Source organism: Rissa tridactyla, chromosome 2 (assembly GCF_028500815.1).
Source record: "Rissa tridactyla isolate bRisTri1 chromosome 2, bRisTri1.patW.cur.20221130, whole genome shotgun sequence".
NCBI lineage: Eukaryota > Metazoa > Chordata > Aves > Charadriiformes > Laridae > Rissa > Rissa tridactyla.
The window spans coordinates 114,130,562-114,157,626 of NC_071467.1; the positions used below are offsets into that span (position 1 = coordinate 114,130,562).

General features: G+C 39.9%; 2 protein-coding genes across 3 annotated transcripts; one reads left to right on the forward strand and one right to left on the reverse strand.

Annotated features, from left to right (window-relative positions):
* Window positions 1-266: 266 nt before the first annotated feature.
* KBTBD2 (kelch repeat and BTB domain containing 2) lies at window positions 267-14,188 on the reverse strand. 2 transcript variants are annotated; one of them, XM_054192543.1, is made up of 4 exons: window positions 14,053-14,188; window positions 6,425-6,954; window positions 3,426-3,591; window positions 267-2,990 (listed from the first exon to the last, which is right to left on the reverse strand). In XM_054192543.1, the coding sequence occupies exons 2-4, from the start codon at window positions 6,592-6,594 to the stop codon at window positions 1,455-1,457; spliced, it is 1,872 nt and encodes a 623-aa protein (XP_054048518.1). In that variant the 5' UTR covers window positions 6,595-6,954; window positions 14,053-14,188; the 3' UTR covers window positions 267-1,454. The 2 variants fall into 2 exon arrangements, with proteins under 2 accessions (XP_054048518.1, XP_054048519.1); XM_054192544.1 differs by lacking the exon at window positions 14,053-14,188 and adding an exon at window positions 13,907-14,034.
* A 3,482-nt stretch (window positions 14,189-17,670) lies between these two features.
* On the forward strand, window positions 17,671-25,031 carry LOC128906021 (uncharacterized). The gene is made up of 5 exons (XM_054192806.1): window positions 17,671-17,818; window positions 18,551-20,482; window positions 21,557-21,682; window positions 23,532-23,660; window positions 24,864-25,031. Exons 1-5 carry the CDS (start codon window positions 17,671-17,673, stop codon window positions 24,899-24,901), a joined length of 2,373 nt encoding a protein of 790 aa, XP_054048781.1. The 3' UTR covers window positions 24,902-25,031.
* The last annotated feature ends 2,034 nt before the right edge of the window (window positions 25,032-27,065 follow it).

Consider the following 27,065-nt stretch of genomic DNA (forward strand, 5'->3'; position numbering starts at 1 on the left):
TTAGTGCCCGCTGTTCTTCACTTTCAGTGGAGCATAATTTGTCCCATGACTGGAGAAGTGGACTGAGGTTCTATGCGATCCTCAGTTTGACTTGAGTATCTAATTTCCAGCTTTCACTGACCAGTAAGCACAGTCAACTAATGTGCTTACTTGTCTCCAGGCTTTTCACAGCTTAACTATTTCAAGCTGCCTTCAACAAACTGCTTGCTAGAAGGGAGGGTGTCATACCTGCATCAACTTCAACCAGAAAGCACACTCAAGCTCAGTTGTATTCAGTCTTTTTTAATAAATTAATGTCATTCAAAATACAGTGCCAGAACATGATGCAGCTGAACATGCTAGTAAGGTTTGTCATGAAGCACCTGTGTTCATGTTAGATTGGCGGCGCCCCGCTACTGCTAGTGGTTCCTGGGATTAATGCCAGAGCAGCACTAGTCATCTGCTCTCCTGCACACAGAGCACAGGATATTCCTGAACAGTTTGCTCCCTCCCGCCCCCCCAAAGTAAAAAACCTGATAGCTAAGGGATATCTATACACAATCACACTACAGTAATGCTTGTTATTAAATTAACAGAAAATAAAGACCTGGTTAATCCACACTAAAACTTTGTTTTACAATGGAAAAATACATCAGCAGCAGGAAGTAATATACATGAGCCAATGTTACTGTAATACAGAATGTGGAGACATTTACTGATTAAAGCTCCACATAGACCCGCACTATGAGGGCTGACAATTCCTATTGCAAGCCCAGCAACTTAAGTCCACACCTGGTAAACTACCAGCTGCTTGGAAGACCTGTATTCTAAATAGACAGGTATAAGTTAGTGAAAATAGAATACATGCACCTAATAATACAGCTTGACTGAACCTGCAGTCGCTTTGCCCTGCATGTTACCATACAATGGAAGATCTACCCTTCCTACCACAGGTAGATCCATGGGATTTGTTTCTTTTTCTTTTAATGGCATTACTATACCAACATGGATATTAGTATTAAGTAAGTGCAGCACAGTCCTTTAAGTGGGCCACACTGACAATTATATAACTAGCGCTTAAGTAGAATATCCAGAAGTAGATCAAATATAACTGGAAGATACTTTCAAAAGAGTTGTGACATCATCCTAGAAACAGTAACTACTTTTTTTCTGAAGCTAATTTTCCTGAACTGAGACTTCATAGAGCTAGAAATTAATTCTTTAGACAAGTCAGATGCTTAAGCTCATGATATACATATATGTTTCTCAATTATCAGATAATAGTATTTCAGATTATGGAAGCCTATCTGCTCATTTCACTGATTCATACTGAATGGCGGCAAGTGTTAGGTAGGGCATAAAAATACAACTCATGAGAGACAGGTTTGACATTTCTGTTTCCAGACCTGTTCTTTCACAACTATTTATTTCAAGGTAACTGAGCACAGAATCAGTTGTGCAGTCTCATTTGGGAGCTATACAGGTGGTAGAGTAACCATCTCCCCATCCAGCTCAAATTCATCAGCTCCATCTGGTGAGAAGAGATATGTTGGAGGTTTCCATGGGGACTCTTCAAGGCAAGATGGATACAGCTTTCCTACAGTGCACCGGAAGTCTTTCCCCAAGTCCCACAGCACACGTTCCGATATGTGCTGTCTAAGAAACCAGCGATCGAGTTCCAGGTCATATTGATAGGTGGCATACTTCGCTCTCTCGTTCATGTGGGTTTCTCGTATAAAGACACATAAAGAATTAGAGATGACAACGGCTCTAACGCATGGGTCAGAATACCGCTTGGCAGGGATATTGGCTGCCATTCTCCATTCGTTTTTGTTCACATCATAGATTTCCACAGTTACAGAAGACCCATCTACAGTACTGCTCGGGAGTCTTATACCAGAATTGCTGGCAATATGCAGTCCTCCGATATAGAATATTTTATCACCAAAAGCAGCAGCTGAAGCAAAACATCTACTTGTTTGTCGCATAGCCATTTCTACCCAAGCATCTGACCTGGGAAAATAACAGTACATCAAGTTGTGTGCCATTACATAAATGCAGTTGTGAACTGCTACTGCTGTGCTCCATTGCCACGCGCAAGGCAACGGGCTTACCATGGTCCACTCATCTTTCTCAGTATCGTATCTCTCCACAGTTCTCCTGTTGAGTTCTCCACCAACGCTATCTCCTCCGATTGCATAGATGTATCCTTCACAGCAGACCAGGGATGGCTTTATACGAACAAAGAGCATCGGTGTCTTTGGAAACCAAGTGTTTTGCTGTGCATCAAACCAGTAAAAGCAATTCACAGTTCTGAAGGCAGCCTGGAGTTTGCTGCTTTTACTGTGATTGGTTTTCGTGTTTTTCAGAGGAACTTGCCCGCCTGCTATATAGATGTCATTATCGGGAGTTACAAGCGTCCCAACCTTATGCAAGTCAGCAGGAGGGTTGCAGAGTTTGTAAACTTTTTCTGCCTGGGGGCTATAACAAACAGAAGAATAAAGACTACCAGGGTTTTCAGCAGCAGCTTCAATGAATATCATCATCTCCTCTTTTGTCATACCAAGTCTGGGTTTGAAAAATTTGGGCATCGATTTGTACAATCCTTGCACCACCACTGATTTATCATTAGGTGGCAAGCCTTGAAACCAGGCTCTCTGGGTTACTTCTGAAAGTGCATCAATTCGGATTTGGCTAAGAACAGAGGACAAATACTGCGATCGTGATTCTGTGTTGTACTCCAGCCATAACATAGCAGCTTCACGAACTGTCTCCTCCTTTTCCACATTTAAATTGTCGCTGCTTAAAATATCTATCAGTAGATCATGTGACAGTTGCATGAAAGCCTCCTGGTGGTACACAGCTGTGAACTTGTGCTCTACCATTCTTTTAGCACTCTGTTTTAACTCTTCACAGCTGAAGAGATCAGCAAAACTTAATAGACGCACACAATTTTCTGCGTTAATTTTTTTGATTAAGTATTCTCTACACCGTTGTAACACATCATCTACCTGTAATGCAAAGAAACACACCACGTGTTACTGCATGCAATCTATTCGTTCATGTAGCAGCAGCAGGTAAAGTTACCTGCATTTAGCATTGAACACCAGAGTTTAGGCCTGCAATACTATATATATACAAAAATACAGTAGTGACTTACTCAACTGATTCGTACAGATCAAGTACATCACGTGATTATGTCTGCTTGACAAACTAATTGTCTAAATATTGGAAGTGCACTGTTTTACTTCCACCCTCCACAGGGTCGATAAAGCAAGGAGGGATGGGTACATGAAACATATCTGGCAAGCAACTGCTGCCTATACTGAGCAAACTGAACAAGAGTATTTTGAAATGACTAAACAAAGACTATTTAACAAGACAAAGAAAAAAATGGTTCAAAGATTAGAAGCAGTTATTTCATACTCAAAATAAAACATTCCTACCTGTAAGAAGCAGGCAGTTTCATAAAGCTGTTCTACTGTGCTGTCGCTTATTGCCAAGTTACCCGTGTATGCATAAGTTATGATAATTTGTAAAGTGGCTGCATCCACATTCCTCAGGTGTACATGTGTCTGTTTACTTTCACTTAGCCCACTCATGAACATGGCTCTGAAGAGAAATACACATATTAAGACAAGGACCAACAGTAAGGACAGTAATCTTAAAGTCACTTATCACCTGTAAGCCTTCAGTAAACAATACAGGGGTTCAGTATTTACCACGGGCTACCATCTAGTATTTAAGATACAGCATTTGTACAGAACATTCAAAAAGTACCATCAGTGCCCTCTGTGGAAATGTTTTATATTTATGCAAACTCTTTTGTGTTAATCAGCAGAGAACTCCAGTGATTTTGGAGTTTTAATGACAAAATTTAAAACTTTTTCTATGTCAGGTGATGATAAGAGGGAAGAAACATCCTCCAGAAAACACTGTTGAAACATATACAGATAGATTTTAGGTTCTAAAACGGAAGCAGCAGATTTATGCAATGGACTGAGCTGAGTCATATCAAAAAGCATGCTCCTCTGGGAGGAGGAGAAAGTTAGCTCAGAAAAATGGAGCAAGGACTAGCCCTCCATGAAGTATTTCTTATATACCATTCATAATAATATCAAACTTCAAGTTTGTAGACACAAAAAAAAAATCCATGACAGAAAGAGCTATCAGACTTGGTCTGAAAACAAACAAATGAAACCCCACATATTTCCATTACATATTTCTGAAGAAGTGGAAAGGCAATTAAAAAAAAAAAAAAAAGGTTATTGTTTCCATAATGCATTACATACTTATTGCCCGTTCTGATTTATAAATTGCAACAGTTAAGAACTAACTGGATTCTAGTACTTCAGGTACTTGCCAATTTTCTTAAAATGGGGGACATCAATTTTAAGAGCTTTATATTAATTCAGGTTTGGCGTTATGGTTGTATAGAAAATTCAGCTCAAGGCTCTTTATATTTTTGGGGGGCTTTTTAGGAAACCAGATATGATAGAAGTTAGAAGGGACGGTGGATGCACCCTGCAGTCCTGCCTCCAGCTGGAGAGGTGAAGGGGACATGGAGATACATTCCCTAAGTAAAGTCGTTCCAAGAAGGAACTTGCATTTTAGGAGAAATCACTGACTGACCAAGTGCATATCAACAAGCTGCATGCAGCTTTTAAAAGGTAAGCAAGACAGTACAAGCACCAGCAGAGACTCCTCTCCATAGAAAGGAAGAGGTGGCTTTCAGAGAATCTGGCTCTAGCATATGCTTAAACATTGCTTAGTGGCCTGTGCTGGAGCTGGGCTGCCGCAGCACAGCACTCAAGCACAAAGATGGAAGGTAAGCTGGCTGCAGTCCTGCACAATGGCTGGATCACGCTAAGAGATGCTTTTCTGTTCTTCCCCCTCTCCCCGCAGCCTCCTTTGGGGCTATCAATTTTTCATAATGAAGCTAAATTTAGGAAGCTGAGCATCTTTTTGTAAACCAAGTAGAGAAGAAAAACAGATCATGACAAAACCACAAGCTTGATACTTCTTTTAACCAGTGCCAAAACCTCATTCCATAAATAATAAACAAACACATAGGAATAAGAGATCTGACTGCATATTCTAATGCAGCACACTGTGTGGACCCGTGACAGCTTTCCAACCTTATGATTAGCCACCCACATTAGATCTGGCCACATCTCCAGTGGCTGTTATTTTATAGACTGTTGGAGCTATGTCATCTGCAGAAGGCCAACAGCAACAATCATTATCTAGTGATCACACAATACTTGTTGCTAAAAATTGTACCAGACTCATCCGAGATGAAAAAATTAACACAAAACCTAGCAGCCACAAAAACTTCTGTGAAAGTCATAAGTTAATCCTCAAATAATTCCCTACAATAGAAGTTATTCTCTATATTCTATACAAGAAAGCAGACAAAATACAGAAAACATTTAGAAGCATTCTGTATAGCGAGCCCATCACAACAAGAAAACAGAATTTGCAAACCTTCCCTTGATTAAATGGGAAAGAAAAGTTATAATCCCTCCACAATGCAAGAAGGTAAAACATGCAGGGATGCTACCAAGACTAAACTCAAGCTTCAAAATTCCTTCCAGACATGCAGATTAATTATACTGTGTTGCCAACAAAAAATGATTAATCACTGCAGACAATTCATGGTGCCTCATCTTCTAGGACTTAACTATGAAGGTATATGCAAAAAGTAGTAGCACTCAACATATCTTATTAATAAAAACTTTTCAAAAGACAAAAAACAGGACACCTGGGAAGCAGGAGCTACCAATTTTAAAATTGCAACATGATCTCAGTGGCGGGGGGGAAGAGCAAAACGAAAAACAAAACCAAAAAACACTGACACACAAAAAAGCTGTTGCATTGTAGCAAGACTTTCAGACACAAGAAGAGTTTCTGGCTTCTTTGCTGAGCAGAGAAAACCAAATGATTCAGAAAACGAACCCGTGAACTTGCACAGCAATCCCTACTCTTAGCAGAGGCTTCTGCTAAGAAACTACAGCTAATAAACATGACAATGGAACTCCCATAGCCAAGTCTCAATAATCCCCTGTTACCCTACCTTGAGAAATAAAAAAAAAATTTAAATATTTGAAGATTAAGGATGAAGAAATGTCCTAATTATTCAGACTTGAGTAACTCCATAAAGAAAACAAACCATCACAACTGTGATTATTTTTTTTGCCCCACTTCTTGTAAAAACTACAGTACCTAGCAAGAGTAAGTCACAACATGCTGGAAAATTTATTTTACTCTTTTGGTGTTGTTAAGTAGTGATATTTCTTTTTTTTTTTTTTTTTTTTTTTACTTACTTCAGTGATCTTTAAGACTCTCTGCAACACATTAATTGTTAATCAATTAAGAAATATTACAATCAAAAACAGGTATCATAGATTTTCTAGAATTAACAGATCCTGCTTTGAATATTTACCTGAAATACGAGCTGCACGTTGCAAGAACCATCTTATGGCAGGGAAATTCAGTGCCCTCAACAATCAACACTATGTCAGTTAGCAACTGCTGTTCATAAAAGAATTTTAACTGCTCCAGCAAGGATACAGCATACTCGGTATTTATCTGCCTCTCGTCCTGGGTAGACATGACTGTATTCCATTAATATTTCCAGGACCAGAGAGAAAAGTCAAGATCGTTTCACCAGAGAAAGGTCAGTTGAATGTTTCTGAAGTAAGCAGGGAAGAAACAGCAGGAGGTCTGTAGCCTTCAGAAGTGATACCGATAAAAAGAGGCAGTGTTATCTTGGACTGCTGAATCAATGTTTCAGACTTTGACCTACTATTAGGTCATCATGCTTTGACTTGATGTCACAGTCTGTTCAGAGGCTTTCAAGAGTGTCTGCAGAGCTCCTGTTGAGATCTATGATGCAGCAAATGAATGAGCAAAAGTGAAGTCTGAGGTAGATTTCGTGGTAACATCTCGTGATCAGTGGCTGCACTTGAATGACTGAAAGCAGGAAAATAAAATTAATTTACACGTTAGCACTTTTTCAAAAACCTTTCATAGTTACCCCTTAAAAGTAATTGTGTAACAAAATTATTTCTAAATTAGTACTAAATTACTTGCACAAAAATCTTTTTGAGAAAAAAATCTGAACAACAAAGTATCAAAGAGAAAAGAAAAGCAGAAGAGTTCATACATTCATTCTCATCAAGACGTAGACTCATGAATTAAGATAACTTATTTTGTCAACACGGCTTCTAAGGCTGGAGATTTAAAACAAGGTTCAGAAGACTTTGTTCCTCTTCCAAGAATTACTCAGTTTTCCCACTGAGTACACCTGTGCATTTCCTTCAATCATTGATAAGATAGCCACATTTTTTTCAGTTTCACATAAAACAGCTGCTTTTTCTTCTTCTATGTTTGCATCTACCAAGACACTAAAAATATAAATGCAGTTTCTTTCAACATTCCATCACTTTCCAATTAAACTCTCAGCATCATCATCAACCCTTTCATTTCTCCTTTAGCATTCTAACAGAGAACAAGCAGAACCAGAGTTAAGGATTAAAAAAGAGACAACCTAACAGCCTATATTCCAATTGCTTATTTGATTCATCTTCCCTGTGCAGAAGGGCTACACCTATTAACATTTCACATTTCATTTTTTTCCTTCTGAGTCATTTCCATACAGCTGCAGACAGGAGAAAACAAAAATAAGGAGATGACAGGAGCAAAGGGATGCTGGAATAACAGGGGTCAAAACACTTGGAGTGGTTATAAAGCAGTGACCACGGGCTACCAAAGTCTGTTTTCTTGTTTGGACATTTCTCCTCCTCTTAAAAAACGGAGTCAGGTTTTATCTTATCTTCCATGTGAACACAGAAACATAATTAAGAATGGGATAGTTGTGACAGTAAAATCACCATCACCAAGGACACCAGCATACCTCATCTATCAAATACTTCCAGACTTATTTAATCTCGCACTGTTCTTTTGCATTACAAAAAAATCAAGGAATAACCAGGGACATGTTTGTCGAAGACATCGCTATCATTATAGTTCACGATGAACATGAATGCAGAAATACCTTACTTGAAATTCCATACAAAAATACACAATTTAGTTTAAGATGAAGGCTGTAGAAATACCTGCCAGCCGTATCAAAGATCTGCTATTTCAACAGTCCTGCCTGTAATACAATTCAAAGACAGCTGTCTTTTAACATTCACTCACTTGAAACAGATATGCTTAATTAATGCCACTTTAATTACTACTAATTTAGTGTCACTGATCTTTTTCAGTGAAGAAATAGACACAAACAAGAATCTCAAACTCTTAGTTTTCATTGGCTGTTTAACTGAAAAACAGTCAAAATAGTCAAACACAATGTTCAATGTTTGTTCAGGTGAAGGCAGTTTAATTAGGAAAAACAGAAAAAGTGTTAATATTTGGGGGACAAAGAAGGAGAGACTACTATCTGCTATAACAACAGATATTAGCATAAGTCTTCACTTCAGACCTTCATGCCTTCAAGACCTTCAGACCGCTGAAGCCACTAAACCATATCAAAGATACAGAAAGATACTGCTCATCTAAAGCAATGACCTTCTGCTTCAAGTCACTGCTTCTTTTCACCAAATTAGTATGCATCCTATCTCTGCATCACCGACTGCTATCCTGGTTATCTGATAACAGCTTAACATGCAACCCAATCCATTGACAGATTTCACACTGAACTTTAAATGGCTACAGAGACACACAGACTTCCTAAGTGTGTTAGGCCCACAGAAATAAATAGCTCATGGCTCTACTGGTATCCCGGGTCTCTCTACAACATTGTTTTTTGTGGCTTAGGAGTAAAGTTTCAAGAACAATAGAAGCTGGTGGATTAAGCTCTGTTTGGGCAGAGCATCAGTAGTACTAAGCTTTAGCAAAAGAAGTCATTGATATCATAACTTCTTATTACGACGTAATTTTGAAGAATATAAATCAGGAAAGTTTCAGAAACAGGAAAAAAGAGCAAAAATAATCTGCACTGTTTTAGTCATTAAGTAACAGAACCAGTCAAGGATGCTATGGAGAAATTGATATACACCTGCTAGTAAGATTAAAGACATTTTTGGCAGCATGCAGCTGACAGTCAATAACCGAAAAAGCAGACCTGTTCAACAGAAGACAAGTTGAAACTGTGAAATTAATTACTATAAATAGCTGGAACATTTCAGTATGACCCTCAGTAGCAGAAAAGACTGAGGAGATGACAGGAGTCTTGTTGCAGAACATTTTATATGTGATGCAAACCACCTCTGAACTGCAAATTTACAATGCTGGAGTCCTTCCTTTACAGCTGATCTAAAACCATCTCATTTCCCGGATGTGCTCCAGTGAGGTACACGTGCTAGGAACGCACTACATACAGGATTCCACATCCACACTGTGTTTTGCAGCCAATGATAACCATTCTCTAAAGAACAAAATTTTGTATTTGAAAATTTTCTGTATGTCACAAAGTCAGGAGTTGCATCCCATCCCCTTCTAATGAAGCCATACTAAATAATCCTCAGAAAAACAATAAATACATCAAGAATCCCTCAATTTCTGGTCTAAATTTACCATAATTTCTGTTGTCATTTGTCCAAGAGAAGTGAATCTGATCAAAACATTAGGATAAGTGGTGTAGGAACACAATTTTGTGCCTGGACAGTCATCCAAGACTACCTACGTCTCTCGCACCTCTCTGAAAAGTTCAAGACAATTTTAAAGGAGATACTCTCCTCATTTTAGAGGCTGAAAAACTGAGGCACTGAAATAAGAATCAGCTTGTCCAAAGCAGAACTGTAAGAGGCTCAGTTCTCCCCAGTCCCACCTAACATCTCTCTCGCTGCACTGTGCTTGGTTGACATACACCTCTTAGATCTAACTGAAAAACTATGAACTTTAAAAGATGTCTACAGATGCACTACAGTCTCCTGTAGTTCTAGTAACTACACAGCGGTGGACACTTCTGATTTACAGATTAAGATCTATGGCTGAAATTAGCTTAATATCCTGAATGGAGATTGACAGAATAAAAATAATCCTTCAGTACAAATTCTATGAATAAGACTTTCCCTTTCAACGATGTCACTGGAACAACCGTTTTGTTCTGGGTAACTTCTTGGAAGTCAGCTACCTAAAACTGGACTGGTAGGTAGCTGCTGGAAGGCCACAGCAGTACCGGATTGCAAACTACGCCAATTACCGGGTGATCTAAAGTAACTCCCTATCAAGCTGGAGAGCAACGTTAAGTAACAGGTTGATAAGAGGTTTGGTTGGGTTTTTTTTAAGTAATTATTCCTTTTAGCTTAAGTAATTTTTAATGAGGTGGCTTTTAACACTTGTTCATGTACTTGTAAATCTGAATGAGACCACTCCAAGAATTAGTCATCAAATGTTAATGAGTTATGGGACACCTATTTATTGCCTTCCTTGAATCTGTTTATCTTCTGAGGTCAGACAAAGATTGATAAACAGAGATACATACTGTGTTACACACAGGGAAGTGTTAAAACTATACTTCAATGTGTAACATAGAATAATGACTATTTCTAATGTAATTAGTAGGGAAATGAGTTATATAGCTATAATAGTCTTCAACTAGACTAATTCAACACAAAATCTGCTTTATTTTTTCCAAATTATAAGAAGGACAAACAGATATATAGACATGCAACCTTTTGTTTGGTTGGTTGGTTTTTTAACTTAGATATTTTGATACTAGGAAAAGAAATAAGTTCTTCTGAATATCCCATTAACAAGTCTGACAGATTAGATGCCTAACTTCCAATAAAATTCTGGGAAACGCTTAAAGATCTACGAAAGTGTCACAGGTTCCAATCTGCATCTTCAGACACCTAAACATCTCTTGAATTCTAACTTCACTAACTTAAACTCACATTTCAATAGACTAGTATGTTTGCAAGAAAAAGAAAAAAAACCACAACCATCAAAACGTATTTCCCTGGACATTCAACTTATTTAATCTAGTTTTAACTAATTTAAAAAAAAAGCTTTAAATACTACTTTCATGCACTTTTAATCAAATTCCTATTTCCATCCAAGGGCAGCTTCATACAAATCACAAGTGAAAACACGTCTAAAGAAGTGAGTCATTCACTATTTTTAACATAATAAAACGTCAAAATTAAGAACTGAACAACCATAAGCCAAACTGCACAAGCATTCCTGTGCTTAGAGATAGCAATCCTCCCAGCTAGCAATGGAAGCACCAAGCTCAGCCACTTTAATACTTAGTTACTATTAAGGATACACCGAGTTACAAATCAACATGTTTCAAAATGATTACACCAACTACTGGCATAGTCCTAAAAACGATTAAAATCAATTATTTAAATCAATACACTCTGCCAACAGATCTCAAAGATAGCAAATAAAGAAAGAAGAAAAAGCAGTTGGAAGCTCTAGATTCTTGAGTAACATATCAAATTTGCATCCTTGGCAGCAAAAAAGAAATAGGTAATTGATGAAGCAGTTCCAGACTTGGAAGTTTTCCTCTCTTCTAAAGCCATCAAAGGTGTCTTTGATAGCACTGCAGTCCAGAAACCTGAGGACATCAAGGAGATTCTAATAAGGCAAAACCATGAAATTTCACAAAAACACAGTGACCGATTTATTCCTACAATATTATCATCTTGAAAATTACTATTCACTTGGAAACTACTACTATTTTCCATACATATTATGCTTGGGAGGTGAGTTACAACTTTGAGGTAGGTGAGCTTTTTGAAACTATGCAGAAGCTATAGACTAGAAGTGTCAGACTCCATGCTAACAACATGTTTGGTCACAATGCGCTCCTCATTACCAGTTTCTTTCCTGTTTTTCTGCTCCTAAAGGAAGTCATACACTAAAGGAAATACCTGCTCAGAAAAAAAAAATTAGCACACGATAAACCAACAACTTCACATGACAACTGGCCTTCCATGCTGAGCATGGGTAGTTTCCATCCCCAAGGGCATTTCTGTTTTGTGGAAAGACTTGACCTGTTTTGGAAAATTAACCTTTCAAAAAAAGTGGGCCATGGATGTCTCCAGTAAGATCCATCAAGCACGTAAAGAAAGGGTTTTGGTTTTTTTCACTGAACACTAGTATGTTAATGAAGCTGGTCTGTTTTATTTAAGAACTTAAATTCCAGTTCACAAGTATACGTCACTCCCTTAAATATTCACTATGAGATATAATGATGTTCAACTATAAATTCAAGCATTTCTACATTAAGAAATTAGATTCGATTAATAATTATTGTAGCTTCACTAACCATAAGTTAGTTCCTGAAAGGTTAGAGTCTTATAATGGATAGCTTATTGACGCATGTGAAATTTAGTCTCAAAATGCAACAGCCACTAAATTAAGGAAGTGACTTTTTAGGATTTCCACTAATTTTAGTCTGTTTCATAATCACATGACCAAAACAAAAAAGCCTGTCTCAAAAAAAAGCCCCAAAAACCACAACAATCACCTGTCCAAAACATAGTCAAAAAAATACTAAATAAGCAGCAACAGCCTTTCTTCTGCTTTGGTCTGTTCCTGCAAGACGCTAGTTACATAGCACTGAGTATAACAGGAACCTTTTACTCCACACACAAAAATAATTAGGAAAGAAGCGTGATACCTATACCCAGATCATGAGATTACATGATTTACACATCTGAGTATACTAAATATTTAAAATTACCTGTTTCTCCTAGCACATTTATGAAAAATTGAACTAAGTCGATTATGTATCGTAATGATTTCCTAAATGCATCATCTTAAACAAAATTCATGTAGATACAGCCCGAGGTGAGTTCACAAGCGCACACAGCCATTCAGGTCCACTATGATCATAAAATAACATAGAAAGTCAAGCTGTGGCTTTGCAAAGAAACCTCTAAAACTGCAGATGCTAACTACAACACAAATCTATTTCTAAACCATACTTTATTTCAAAAGCAGCAGGTATCTACCCTGTTCGTAACATAAGTAGTGAATACTCAAGAAGTTTTAAGCATGTGCATAGCTAACTCCGAAGCTATAGCACGCGTATATTTAGTCTATAAAAGCTCACTAAGAACTGACTCTTCCAATCCACATATAAACACTGAAGCCCACCCTTGGTCGTTGTAGGTACTAATACTATATACACACACAACTAGACACATCGGCAACAAAAGGAGGGCAATTACAAGAAACGGCAATGCTACTACAGCACTATTCTCCTAGATGACTTCATAGTGTCTGCCACTTCAAGCATCTCTAAAAAAAAAAAAACAAAACACCAAAGTTGCAAACATCCCAACCTGCTCAGCTGAAAGGGAGCACTCAGCGCTGGTAGCCCTACTGCCCACCCCATTACAGGCCCGAGTCTACTGTCCCCTCCTGCTTGCGGGGCGCAGCGACACGGTATTAGAGACGGAACGCGGGTTTTTCCCTCTTCCTGACACCCAGGTGCGCCGTCCCGTCCCCTCCTTGCTTTTATTCCTTTCGTGCCTCACTAAGAAGCCCCCCCGCCAGCCATAAGGAAGGGGGCACTTTCCTGCTCCGCGAGTACCGCCCCACGCCGGGGGTCGGGGACGGTCCCGCCGGCCGCACGGCCGAGATCCCGCCGTGCTTCCCTCTCCTCCCGGCTCTCCCGAGCTCCGCCGCGCCGGGAGACAGCCCTGGCCAAGGGCGCGGAATCAGCCCCGGCAGCCACCTCGCCTTCTTCCTCAGGGCGCCTCCGCCACGGGTTCCCGCCGGTGTCCAGCGGGCCCGGAGCCGCGGCTGCCGGGCGAGAGCAGCGGCAGGTCGCGGAGGGGGCGGGCGGGAGCCGCGCCCAGGCCAGGGAGGGCGCGTCAGGCTGCTGCAGAGCCCCCCGCCAGCCTCCCCGCCGCCCTCCACCGGGGCCTCAGACCCCTCGCGGCGAGGGGCGGCCTACCCCGGCTCCGGCCCCGCAGGCCGCCGGCCGTGAGGAGACGGGAAACGGCCCAACGGCCGCGCCAAAGGAGGGTGACCGGCGGGACGCGAGCGCGGGAGTACTGCCACCACTGCTGCCGCCGTTTCCCCCCTCCAGCCCAGACAAACCTCCCACCGCCGCTTCCTCTTGTGCCTCAGCGTCTCGAGCCAGGGGCGAGGGGGCCGGGGAAGCGGGGGAGGCGGGAAGATCCGGTCTCCCCCGGGCTGCGGAGGCGGCGGCCACTCGCCGCGCAGGCGCGCTGGCCCCTCCCCTCCCCTCCCCTCCCTTCCCTCCGCCTCCTCACAGCACCACCACCGCCGCGGGCCGGGCCGCTACGACGCGCCGCGCGCCGCCGCCCCTGCGCATGCTCAGAGCGAAGGGGAGGGGCCGGCCCCGCGCTCGCCTCCGCCCCGCCCCCGTTTCCGCTTCCTCGCCCCCCCCCGCCTACGCCCGCAGCGCCCCCTGCTGGGCGGAGCGGCTGGCGGCAGCCCGTGGGCCCAACGGTCACGGGGCGTCGCGGCTCAGCCGGGCCTTGTTCCGGCTCTTCTTCCCCCCGCCTCCTTTTCTGCCAGGGGCCCTCCCAGCGGCATGAGGCACCCGGCAGGCGAGGGCTCCTTCGGCCGACCGCGGGAGCCCCGGAGGCCAGAGGTTTGCCCTTCCCGCCAAGCAAACGCCGCCTGAGGCGTTGTGGGGCCTGCGGCCTGCCGCGGGAGGGGAGAAGCAAGGGAGGTGGGAGGAGTCTGAGGACTGAAGCCTGGGCCAAGGAGAAGGAAAATCCTGAGGAAAAGGCAACTTTTTAAAAGCTCAGGAGTGTTTTTCTTTTTTTTTTGTTTTGTTTTAAATTTCCCTGCCCTTACTAAGAGAAAGGCTTAGAATTTAACTCAAAGGTGAAAGCTCAATCTGATGAGCACAGGAGTTAAAACATCCCGAACAACTCACTCAAGTGACCTGCACACAAAGCACAAGAGCTGCCATCAGTGCTAAAGAAAAGCTTTGACTCGGGAAGTCTGTGATCAGTGAGATCAGTAGTCCTTCCCAGGCATTTTACAATTTGTGTCTTCGTGCAAAGGACAAGTTTAATTTGAACATTATAGAAAGAAAAAAAAAAAAAGGATATTACAGGAATTTCCTAACTGTTTCAGCTTGAGAAACCCACAACAATTTTTTGTTATTTAGACAATTATTCTATCACCCGATGACGCCTCCCCACCCAGAAAGGGGAATCGGGAAAAATAAGTAAAGAAACCCAAGGGTTGAAATATAAACAGATTTACTAGAATAATACCAGACAATTAACATTAATAATATCAAAGAACCAGTGTTGATCCCAATACCAATATAAAATATACAAGGATTATACTGAGACAGTTCCATCAGCAGGAAGCTGTGCACTGCCAGCGGTGGACAGCAAATGTTGGACACTGCGAGCGCTACGGATTTGGGAGGAAGGGAGGGGCTCAGGGGTCCAGCACCACGGCAAGAAGTTCTCAGGATTGCAGCCATCGTAGAAGAGAGAAACTCCTCAGCAAACTTTCTGTTTTATATTGAATGTGATGTTCATGGTATGAAATAGTCCTGTCGGCCAGCTTGGGTTAAGTGCCCAGGTCTCGCTCCTCCTCATCCCTGTACCTGGCGAGCTCGAAAACACTGAGACCTTGAAACCCACATGCCATAGCTGGCTATAAAGGAAATATTTTCACAAATTCAGACACTAGAGTCTTCTAAAAATGCAGTTTTCCCAGGCATTAGAAGAGAAATTAGTCCTCTGTTGCTTAAACCAGGACACCAACCTAGAAATATAAACAGCCTCTAAGCATCCACACCTCTGTTTTTTCTCTAGTCACCCACCTACTTGCACAGTGCATTTGTTGTGCGTCTTTCTCTCTCCATCTCTCCCAATACTGGTGCTGTCATTCAGAGATGTGAAGTCGCCAAGTGACCATTCAGATTCTCATCCCCTGTAAGGAACCAGGGTAGAGCCCAATTACAACCTCACATTTCATAAATTGCTGTTACGTACAGTGGAGTACACTGTACTGGAATAAGCACTTCCCTTGCTTATATGGAAAGAACATTACGTTTGTCCGTCTAGTAAGCTGTGTTAGGATGGAAGAGCATCGCTCCATTTATTGAGTACTGAGCAACTGGTAAACTTTAGAAACAAATGCAAACTTTACCTTGCATTATCTGATTTATCTTTTTTTCCTACAAAAAGTATCTTTAACAGTAGTTTTAAGCAGAAGATTGGTAATATATCCTTTTGGGTTTTTTTAACATAAGTTCCAACGTTACAAAAGGAAAATATTGGATTAATTTAGAGATGCAGTTTAAAAGTCTGCAAGATGAGACTGCTAGCTTTCTGTACACCAGCTGAAGGCTTTTACTACTGTTCCTATCTTCGTGTTTTGATTCTGCCTTCCCACGCATTGTTGGGGAAAAAGGCCTCTACGTCACTTTTAAATGAGCCTCAGGTGGAAGGGGGAGAGGACAAGTAGCAGCTGCCTGCTATAAAAAGGGTGAGCTGAGGGCTTGGTTAGTTTATTGCTGGGCTGTGAGTAGCAGCAGCAGCATGGACCTTAGTTTTGGGGGGCTCTAATGGGGCAGGAATAGCTTAGTTTTTGTTAGGGCTTTTTTTTTTTTTTTTCCTCTTCTTCCCTACATTATACTCTCTCAAAGGTTAAAGTAATTTAACTTTAACCTAGGCTTTGGCCTAGGAGAGTGAGGGGAGTCGGTTGGCTTTTTGGTGCTTGCAAGAGCTGTCTGGACTGTTCTAGATGGAAACTGAAGAGGGCTCCAGTGCACCTCAGAGCTTCTGAAACGCTAGGCTGAACTGTGTGCTAGTTTGTAACAGGTGTTAAATTCAATTTTTTTTTCTGTAACTTTGCAGTGTTTAAGTTTTCTAAAGACTTGAGCTGCTGTCTTTTTTTTTCCTGTCACTAGTTTTTCTGAGTTCTCTGATTTCTTTTATTCTTGCTGATAAATATGCGTGACAGGGCTGTATCGCTTGTGTGGGTTGGAATGGACTGAACTTAGGGTATTAGTTAACTAAGGAAATACATAAGTGTGGAAGGAGGTACTGTCTTGTGACTTTTGTATGGTTTTGAGCATGAAGTCGTGCATAAGGATTTTTCTTTTTTGTTACTTATCATTTAGTTTAAGCATAGGAAGCGTGGTGCCACTGAAATATTTGGTTTACTATGTTAGCTGTTCCTAAGTATATTATAAAGTAAAAATCCTCAATTAATAGAGCTCTAACTGTGATTTCAGATAGAATGTATGTGTCAGCATTAAGAAGTGGTTTTTTTTGTGGAGCACCAAACTTCTGATTGTGTGAAGCCTTCTATTACTCTTTTTTTGAGGTCTCTTGCTCAAGGCTAATTGACTGAAGGCTAGCTTTCAATTGGCTGGAATACTATTTATTTGAATGTGTGCATATAAGACTATATTAAAGTTACTGGTCCTGTGGCTTTAAAATGTGTTATAGGATTGGCTTGAAGTACTAATATTGAGAGCTGCATATAAAAACTTGCTTAGCAAAGGAGAACTGAAAATCTTTGACTTTGATAGTAATGTCAGTTTGCTATTTTCTGGTTGGAAGATAGTAGTTTTCTTCTGGAAAAATACAGTTTCATTATGCTGAGAGAGGAATGTCTGCTGAATTCTGACAGAGCATAAAAATCTTGAAGCTGCACAGTTTTTGAAGTGATTAATCCTGATCATTTATCTCTTCCAGTGTTTGGAAAAAAATGAATACTGCCTCAACTTCAGAAAGTGGATCATATTCCACCAACCACACAAGACCCTTTTTTTATGCGCAGCCAACAGCACAACAGCCTTTTCCAAGTTCGTGGTACCTCAGTCATGCATACAGTCCATACTGTGTACCTGCTCCAGGTAAGGTAAATGAGAGCTGCCTGTGGTAGCTTTGCTTAGTAAACTACTGTTAGAGTGGAGGAAACAAATGTATATCTGTGTTAACAAGCTTGTTGGGAGTTTAAGGTAGAACTAATGTAATGTTTTAGTTGTCAAAGATCTGATTTATGAAGTGTTATTTAAATATGTACCTTGTGTGCTAGAAAGCATCCATTTCTGGAGAGTGGAAACTAAGCAAAACATTAAGTAATGGTTATCCTAGAGATAAAGAGTTCTAGAATGTGCTTAGCACACATGTGTGTATATATAAGTTCCATACATGCATGCATTATAGGTATGGAAAAAGATAAAATAAAAATCCACACAGAAACAATATTGTGAAATACATCTTGTAAATGGTATACCTATGTGAACTTCTAACTGGAGCTGTCTTTTTTGAAGACAATGCTATAGTATAGTCCATAAAATAGCAAAAAAAAAAAATTATAGGAAGCTAGCTGGTGTAAGTTCCAAGGAATGAAAGCAAGATCTGGCTAAAGTATAGGTGTCCAGATAAGCTGTTTTATAACAGGGAACACTCTCTGTGTTTCTGCACCAAATTTGCTTCCAAACACTGACAGGTGGAGTGCATTACTTACCTGTGTATCTGATCTTATAGCTGCCCCTATGTATGCAAGCAATTATTAATCAGAATGACTTATTTCAGAAAGAAGATATATTGGTCTTTACTTTTTTTTTATCCCCAATGTCTAGGCTTCCGAAATGGAAATCCATATTTTCCATTTTATTCTGTTGCACTCCATGAGTACCCTGGATTTTTTGTTCCACAGCACCCAGTGCATGCAAGAATTAATAGAAGGCCGTATTTTAATGCTTCTGCACCTTCCCCTATGTTTTATCATGCAACAAGATTTAGACACTATAGTACCTCTGGGAAAAAAATGGAGACAAAAGAAACACAGACAGATCCTAGACAGCCTGAAAACAAGCAAAAAAAGCATCAAGATAGCCATACAGAAACGAAAGGTTGTGATGCAGGAAATATGGCCTGTGTTTCTTCTGGTATAGGTACAGAGACTGAAAGTACTTCAGAGAAACAAGATTCATCTGGATCTTCCATTGTGGTAGACAGAGAGTTTCGTAACAAGAGCCCTTCCAGCTCTACACAGTATAGAAATCTTACTACTGGGAGCTATGCCTTTGAGAAGGAAGAAGTGAGGATAGAATATGGCAATGGCTCTCCAGCTATTCAACTGTGGAAGTCCTTTAAAGAAACTATCCCATTGTATGATGTGGCAAGTGGTAAACCAGTCCCAGAAAACATAGTGCAGCGTGACTTATTTTCTGTTAGCTCATGTGAAGGAAGGATATATAGCCCACATGAAGGGGAGAAAATGGTGCCAGGAGCTTATTTAGATGAGAGAAAAGCTGTTCTTGCCTCAAAACAGGGTGTTGAAACTGTGCAAGAAAAAGAGGCCCAAAATAACGAAGTGAAGCTGGACGCAGAAAAGCAGGCAACTGTGAGTCAACAGGAAAAATCCCCCCCAGGGGAAACCATGGCAGTGCAAATTGCAGAGCTGGCAAGATCTGTTAGCATAGATCAACCAGTGGTAAGACAGGATGTGATAGTAGCTAAGAAATCTAGCTCTAAAAAATCTACAGGCTCAAAAACCTCTCAAGAAGAGCCCAGCTTTATTCAGCAAGCAGGACTACTTCCATCTAGTATGGAGGTAATGAGTGACTTGAGTTTTCAGCAGAAAAAACTGAATCTAAGCCACAGCACAGCAAATGAAAGTCAAACAGATAAAAGTATTTGGTGTGACGAATCAATTGAGAAGTACATTCCCTCTAACAGTTGGTTGGCTAGTATGGACACAAATTACAACTACGATGTTTGCTTGCCACAACAGAAACGTCAAAGTGTACTCAGTCTTTCTTCTGATGACATGTCCTCTAGAGAGGAAGGCTCATCAATTGATAATGCCCCAGTGTCTTATTTTGTCCCTGACTATGTGCTTCAGAAAAGCACGTATACTTTCCAGAAAAGTACAGAGGGCTTAGAGAAAGAGAAAATTAAAAGTGGTGGGTCCCTTAATGAAGATGAAGTGGTAGGAAGGGAGCAGATGAACAGCTTGAATGACCCAGATGTCAAAAATGCATCGAGGATGAAGACTAAAGAGGCTTCCAGTAAAGGTAGAAAGCTGGGAGCCTTTCCTAGATCTTCTAGTTGGAAAAAAATCAATTATCTCAAGAAAAAAACAGCTAAGAACTTGTCAGAAGTTGAGGACTCTGAAGAATACTCTGTGAGGGAAGAAGAGGAGGAGGATGAAGGTGAAGAGGATGAGGAGGATGAGGATGATATGGATGAAATTGAATATTTCTTTCAAGAAGCCACTCCCTATGGAATCTTGACACCTAGTAGAGGAAGTTTCTACCAAGTTGGCCAGAGGGTGCTTTGGAAACCACCTAAAAATGCTATACCAGCTCAATTAATTAGCTGGCCTGCTCAAGAGAAAATAAAAACTAGGAGCGGGCTTGGTGAAAACATTGGTGTAGTTTACAAGCCAAAGGAGAGAGAACAAGATGAAGTTGTGTACAGTGACTGTGGGTATTACGGAAGAAAGAGGCCTATGGCAAGAAGAGAAGGACTTGAACATCAGCGAATGTTATGGAAATTTTTGGGAGGTAAGCTAATTGCTGAGGATGAAGTGCTGCTTAATAGAACACACAAAGAACACCTAATCACAGTTGCAAATTGTAGTTTGAACCAGTGGGAAGATTGGAAAATGTTGTAGCTTCAGGTTTGGCTTAGAGCCAGAAGTACTGCAGAACAATTTCTTTTTAGGTAGAGCGGGTTTGCTGTGACTTTTTTTTTTTAACCTGTTGCATGAGGATTCTGCATCTTCACAACCAGCAGAGAATTTTACAGAAACTCTCCTTTTGAGTTAGATTTTTATATACTTACCTTTCTGCCATTAGTGGCAACTTTTTCATTTGAAAAGCTTAAGGTCATTTGAACTGCACGTTTACCATTGTTTAATAATATGTTGGAAGCTCAGCACTTAAATTTATACAAACATTCTGATTCTCCCTTCACAGACCCATGTTAGGTGGATTAAACAGGATTAAATTTATTATAATCTGGTGGCCATACCCTGTGTAACTTCTCTGCAGAAGAGGAGTCAAACCATTAATTTTCTTTTTATTGTAGCTGCTGCTCTCTTAATGTTAGCAACCAAACTTTTGCTTTATTTTCATAAAATCAGTGTGAAACTGTATTAAATTTGATCTGGAAAAGAACATTTTTATTTACCCAAAGGTAGATATTGGTAGAAATTGGATTAATCTGAATGGAGAATAAGCAGAATTATCAGTAAGGGTTCATAACTGGTTATGTGGACACTTCAGTAAGCGGCTGCTGTTTAATACTGCTTGTATTAATTATTATTTATCTATTATATATTATATATATTAAATATTAATACAGCTGTGTTGTAATGTGGAAGGCATCCAAAACAGGGAGATCTACTTCTAATAACAGGCTTAGTGTTCTTAACTTTATTTTCTTTGTACAAAATCTGTAGACTTAAAGCAGCTTGTAATTTTTGTCAAGTGTGTTCTCAAGAAAACTATGTTTTTATTTTAATGGACTCTTACAATTGGATTCAGTAGCTAGCTTTGCATTCTGACTTGTGGATCAAACATTATATTAACATTATTGAAAGTAAATACTGACCTTAAATCAACTTTTTTTATTAGGACGGCTGTTAAGGGACAACATGGGGATACCACCTGAAGAGCTCTGGATTAGAAGTGGTGCTAAACCCAAATTTACCAGCCAAATACATGGTCATCTCTCACCCTCAGCCAAGAGCAAAGAACAAGGTACAACTTATTTCCTCAATGTGCTTTTGTTCTTAAGGAACATTCAAAAGGAGGTGATACAAAACAGCAAGCTTATGATATTTGAATAAGATTTGAAGATAATAAAAACAATTCTCACTGCTCTGATATTGATGAAACGCCTGTCAGCCAGTACATCTTGTGGTATATTTATATCCTACTCAAACATGTGAATAAGGATGCATTATAGCTACTTCTTTTTTAAAGGTACTATGGGAAATCAAAGCATCGAATGTTTTGATGTGGCCAAGAAAATCCCTTATTTGTACAAAGTTGCTACTGCCATAAACTGTAGTATCAACTCAGATAATGCTTCTCTTGAGTGCACATGCAGTGGTAGTTCCTAATCTTGAGTAGAACATATAGGAAGTCATGTGTGACAGCTACTTAGGGCAATGTTGAGAGAAAGCATGGACCAACAGTTTGCCCCACTACTGATAAAGGATGTCTGAGTGCTACTCTCTTGGTGTGGTTAAAGAAAAGATGAACAAATCACAGTTATTCTAATGAAGTAAAAGGTTAGATAGTTTCCATATCTTTTTCTTTCCTCCTGAAGCAGAATGGTTTTTCTTTACAACTAAGGTCTAATTGGAGCTCAGCTCTGTTTCTAGATGCTCTTCAAGGGGTTTTTTAGTGCAAGTGCTGTTGGAACAACTGTTGAATTTACTGTAGTCTGAGTGTTAATACTCTCCAGGGTCACATGCTTTCAAGTATCACAGGATCAGTCTATCAAATAGCAGAGTGTGAAGTTATCTTCAGAACTGATGACTTGCTTCTCTTCAGTTCAGTGATAATATACATCAGGTTTCCTGTATCAACAGCTGAGCAGACTATTCTTCAGAGTGTATTCCTTAGTTCTCTCTCTGCATTGCTTTTCTGCTTGAGCATGTTGGGTTTTGGGATTCACCACCTGCATTGGAGGTTTTATCCTTTCTATCCACACAATCTTCAAAATGTTGTGGGTTTTTTTATGTTAGCCTGCTCCATAAAAGTTGAAAACGCTTTACTTTAGCAGCATGGTACTTATCTCCTTACAACAACTCATAAAAATAATAAAATAGTTCTAAAATAACTTTGTTACCTTTAACTTTCACCATGTCCCTTCTACCTCTTCTAAATCATAGATGGTGCAGCATACTTGAGGATGTTTGGCCTTTTTGTTATTCCCTGCTTTCTCTTCCTCCTTTTCCGGCCTATGTAGTTTGAAGAAGCTATCACATTCAGTATTAGGAAGCAGGAATTTGTTTCTTCTGAATGCTGTTCATGCCAATTGATGCCTCAGAAGTGCTAGTAAAATAACATCCTTTTTAAAATGTTGCTTACTTTAGGACTGGCTTCTCCAAATTAATCTTAAATTTAAGTATCCTGCAAGTAAGGGGGTTTTGGCTAAACAAGATATGTTACTCTAGTGGTAATATCATATGAGAAATGATTGAATTCTTGAACTGTGTACCTTAAGAGGTCTGAAGAATTGAGGTTTTTTTAAAGACAATGGGTGAGTTGGGTCACTTGGACATCTATCAACTAGTTGTGAACACTTGAAAAGAACTGAATTATCCAACTCCCACTGTGTTCTTTTTTGCCACATTAACACCTATCCAAGTTACGACCCAAAATACAATGCATCCAGAATTATGGTTAGACGGTGATTAAATATTGTAGACATATCAGACTGTTGCTTGACATACATTGCGTCATTCTTTTCTGCCACTAAAATGGGCACATAGAGGGTAGGGAGAAAGGGGAGCACTGCAGGCTAGTTGGGGAAAGTCAAGCTTAAATTTGCTATGACTATGATTTGAAGAAATAACACCAGTTGTATCTTATTTAGGCTGCCCACCTTTGGTTAAACCAAAGAAGAAAAGAATAGGCAAACCACCTTTAAAACGCAGGGACACAAGGTGTGATGAGGTGGAAGAAGTAGAGATGTGGGAGGTGCCCAAAAGCAGCATACGCAAAGGTTGGTATACAGTGAGAAGTTACAAAAATGACTGTTATAAGCATTTTTTTATTACTGTCTTGAGGACTAATGGTTCTTGGTTTGATCTGCAAGGATATTGGATAGCCTGTGAAATAATAGCAAGTGCTATATACGTAGACAAGAAAACAAGCAAGCTAAACTCTGAACACTTACCTTTTTGTGAATATCATTGTAGCTATGATGAGGTTAGGTTCCTTCCCTTTAAGGGAAAGCGGTGGGGGAGAAAAAGAAAAAACACAGCAAAAAACCCCAACAAAACCAAACACCAAACTCCACTATTTTAGTCTAGATGCTCTTCAAACTGTTTTAACTCTTTAAAAAGTTGGGTCCTGTGCTACTTTGCAGTATATCTTTTCCTTTAAGCTACAGGTCTGTCTCAGCCTGTAATTTGATACAACACAAATGCATATAGTTAATTCTTAAGAACTTCAACTTTATGGAGTAGGAACTTCTTGTTACTTCGGAGGAAGATAGGAAAAACAATGGAAGGGAAAAGTGCGTTAAGTAGGTCAATAAGAAATAAGTTTTGTGCATTTGCGGGAGAGTCTGAAAAGGTTATAAACTGAAAAGGCTCACTACTTAAAGGAAGCTACCTAAAAGATCAGAGTTGCTTCTGGAATAGAACAATCTGGTATAGTAAAGTGAATGTCAATATTCATTCAGTTAGTTCTCATATACTAAACTGAGGATTAAAATTCCATGTATTTGCAAGGTCAGAAACAGAAACTTAGACTGAAACATCTTACTAGTCAAAATTGGCATCAGTCCTGAAGTCAAATTATTTAAACATCATTGTTAAATCTTTAATTGCTGATACTTTTTTGTAATAGCATCCAGGAAACTTGCACAATCCCAAAATACTACTTATATTTGCACCAGAAATAGTTGGTATTTCTTGGATGCATTCAACAATGTAGTTACAAGAGCACACTGAAAATATGCGATGAGTTTGATGTGGTACTCTTGTCTGTTATACTGGGATTTTCTGCAGTCCAACACCATTCCTGCAGAATTTATCCTTGCTGGGAAGCTGAGTACATAGTTCTAATATCAACCATCTGTGTCCTGTCCTGCAGTAGGAAAAGGCAATCACTAATGTCTCACCTTTCTTTAGAATCAGATTGATGTATATTATTTGGAAGGAGAATGCATACCTTAACCTCTTTTCTTTTTTTATTTTAGGATGTGGATTGAGAAAGTCGCTCTATAAGAGAAGATAACTGCAAATATTGGGGCAGAAGGGGGGAAAACCTCAGTTGTTATTTTCTTGTATGCTTTGTAAGATGCTGTGTGCTCTTAAAGGGTAAGAAGTAGCACTGTAAAGACTGAGGATACTATTAAAATGGAATTATTTAACACTAAAGTCACCTTTTTACAACTAGCATATCCACTATTTAAATAATAAATTTAATAGAATTGCACTTTGAGACTTCGTGTATTCCATCTATACATGGAAGCAAAAAAGTTTGATAGGGATGTATGTGCATCAATACTGTTGGAGCATACTATTTACTGCTGCCCTGTTCTTAAGCTCGGCAGGACTGTGAAGCCTGTCAAGGTCATCTCATCTCACAGTCAGTTTGTCTATATGATGTGGAAGTAGGTACAAGATTCTCTTCCAGATGGATTTTTGGCTGGATTTGGTTTTGTCAAAGTTTAAAGGAATATAGTTAAAGCTGTATCAAGTACTGACTCAAAATTTCTAGGCAGTTCCTCAGATATTACTCTCTTTAAATGCATGACTGAGGACTAAAAATGAAGCACCAGGTTGATGTGATACTTCCCCCTCCTCACCTTCTTTTTTTGTGGAGACTTTTTGGGTCCTCTGTGGAGATCCTGAGATGGATTTTCAAGAAGAAACGGAAAGTTTTTTTTTATGACAGTGGTGTGCCCCGTTCCCTGACTTCTTACTGATGACTTCTATTACAGTTGATATTGACCTTGGCAACCCACTACAGAAAAATCTCTTTATAGAACTAAGATGCTAACATTAGGTCTCTGAGCTATCTAATGAATAATAGAAATAGATGAGATGGATGGCTCAAAAACATGTGATCTTTTTCATGTCTATGAAAGCTAGTATCATCATGTGAGAAGAATAAATACAATCCTGCCATTCTTGGATAATTCCCAAATAAAGTGATAGCGTGAGTGAAAAAGGTAGGGAAACGGGGGGAAAAAAAACCCCACAGTTTTTTGTTAATAAAGGGTAGGGGAAAATGGACAGGACATGAAGACAGGACTTGTCTTCTGCCTTCTCTCCCAATATTCTTATTCTGTCTGTGCCCTAGAGTAACCTACAGGGATAAAAGTAGCATTTCCTGTGACTGCATTCAAGTTTTGTGTCTACCTGTTATTAGTTTGAGCTGTAACTGAGGTTATGCTGTTTTCCCTGTGCGGGGAGTATTGAGGTTTCCTGACCCAACTGATCCTTGATCTTTCTATTATTTTTAACAGCACTTGCTTGTTAAAGAGCTACTGTAATTATAGGCTTTACTTCAAGCTGTTAGGGATCCACTTTAACACTCTGATGCCAAGTTTTTATTTCCTCTCTACCCTAAGCACTGCAGGAAAATAAGGAATATACAAATTCTTATTTGGCTTTTGTGCTGCACAAAACCTATTGCATCAGAACCTCAAAGAATAAAATGAGGGAAGGAATTACTTCAAGCATGGAGCTTTTTAATACTCTGGGAAAATATAGGACTGCTGCTCTTGGATATCTAATACAGGAATGTGCTGCTCTTAGAGGGGAACAGACTTTATTCTGACAGGGAGAATGAGGGGTAGAATCTCTTCAACCTAAAGACTGTAAGTGATGACCTAAGAGTAATCCTCAGCTGTAACTGAGACTTCTTAGGGAAGGATTGACCACTTTTTCCCTGACCTTGAGCATAGCTTTGGGATTGAACACTAAGCCAGTTGTGCTGACAGACTTAACTGTTTGGGTTTTTTGCTGCTTCTCAGAGAGGAATATTCATGACCTCATAGTTAGATGGCACTCTTGGGGGGAGGTTTTTGGGAATGGCTGATATTTCACAGGTACTCCCAAGATCATGGTAGTCATCCCTTCACAGGTCTTGCAGTAGTCAGTATGCTTTTTACCTAGACATAAGAAGCAATTGAGGGCCTGGTGATGCCAGCTTCCCAAGAGTATGTGAGGGAGTAGCAGTAGGAGTGTTTAGACAGCTCTTTGTCTGTAAACAAATGCTATCTTAAATAAAATCTTGTAGTGTAGCCATGTTATGGATCCACAGTAATGCTTAAAGTAGCATGCATGAATGTTCTAGCGCTCCCAGAAATACTTCTTGGGTAATGTTATATGTGGTGTACTCTACTCTGACGGTACTAGTCCTGTGACCTTAAAACTAAATCTTCTATTTG

Excerpts from the sequence above, each read along its gene's own strand:
- KBTBD2 (XM_054192543.1), bottom strand. The coding sequence starts at position 6,594 with ATGTCTACCCAGGACGAGAGGCAGATAAATACCGAGTATGCTGTATCC. Across the intron at positions 3,592-6,424 it reads ACGTGCAGCTCGTATTTCAG|AGCCATGTTCATGAGTGGGC; the intron begins GTAAATATTCAA and ends ATTTCTCTTCAG. Across the intron at positions 2,991-3,425 it reads AAACTGCCTGCTTCTTACAG|GTAGATGATGTGTTACAACG; the intron begins GTAGGAATGTTT and ends TTTGCATTACAG.
- LOC128906021 (XM_054192806.1), top strand. The coding sequence starts at position 17,671 with ATGAATACTGCCTCAACTTCAGAAAGTGGATCATATTCCACCAACCAC. Across the intron at positions 20,483-21,556 it reads GTTATGGAAATTTTTGGGAG|GACGGCTGTTAAGGGACAAC; the intron begins GTAAGCTAATTG and ends TTTTTTTATTAG. Across the intron at positions 23,661-24,863 it reads CAAAAGCAGCATACGCAAAG|GATGTGGATTGAGAAAGTCG; the intron begins GTTGGTATACAG and ends TTTTTATTTTAG.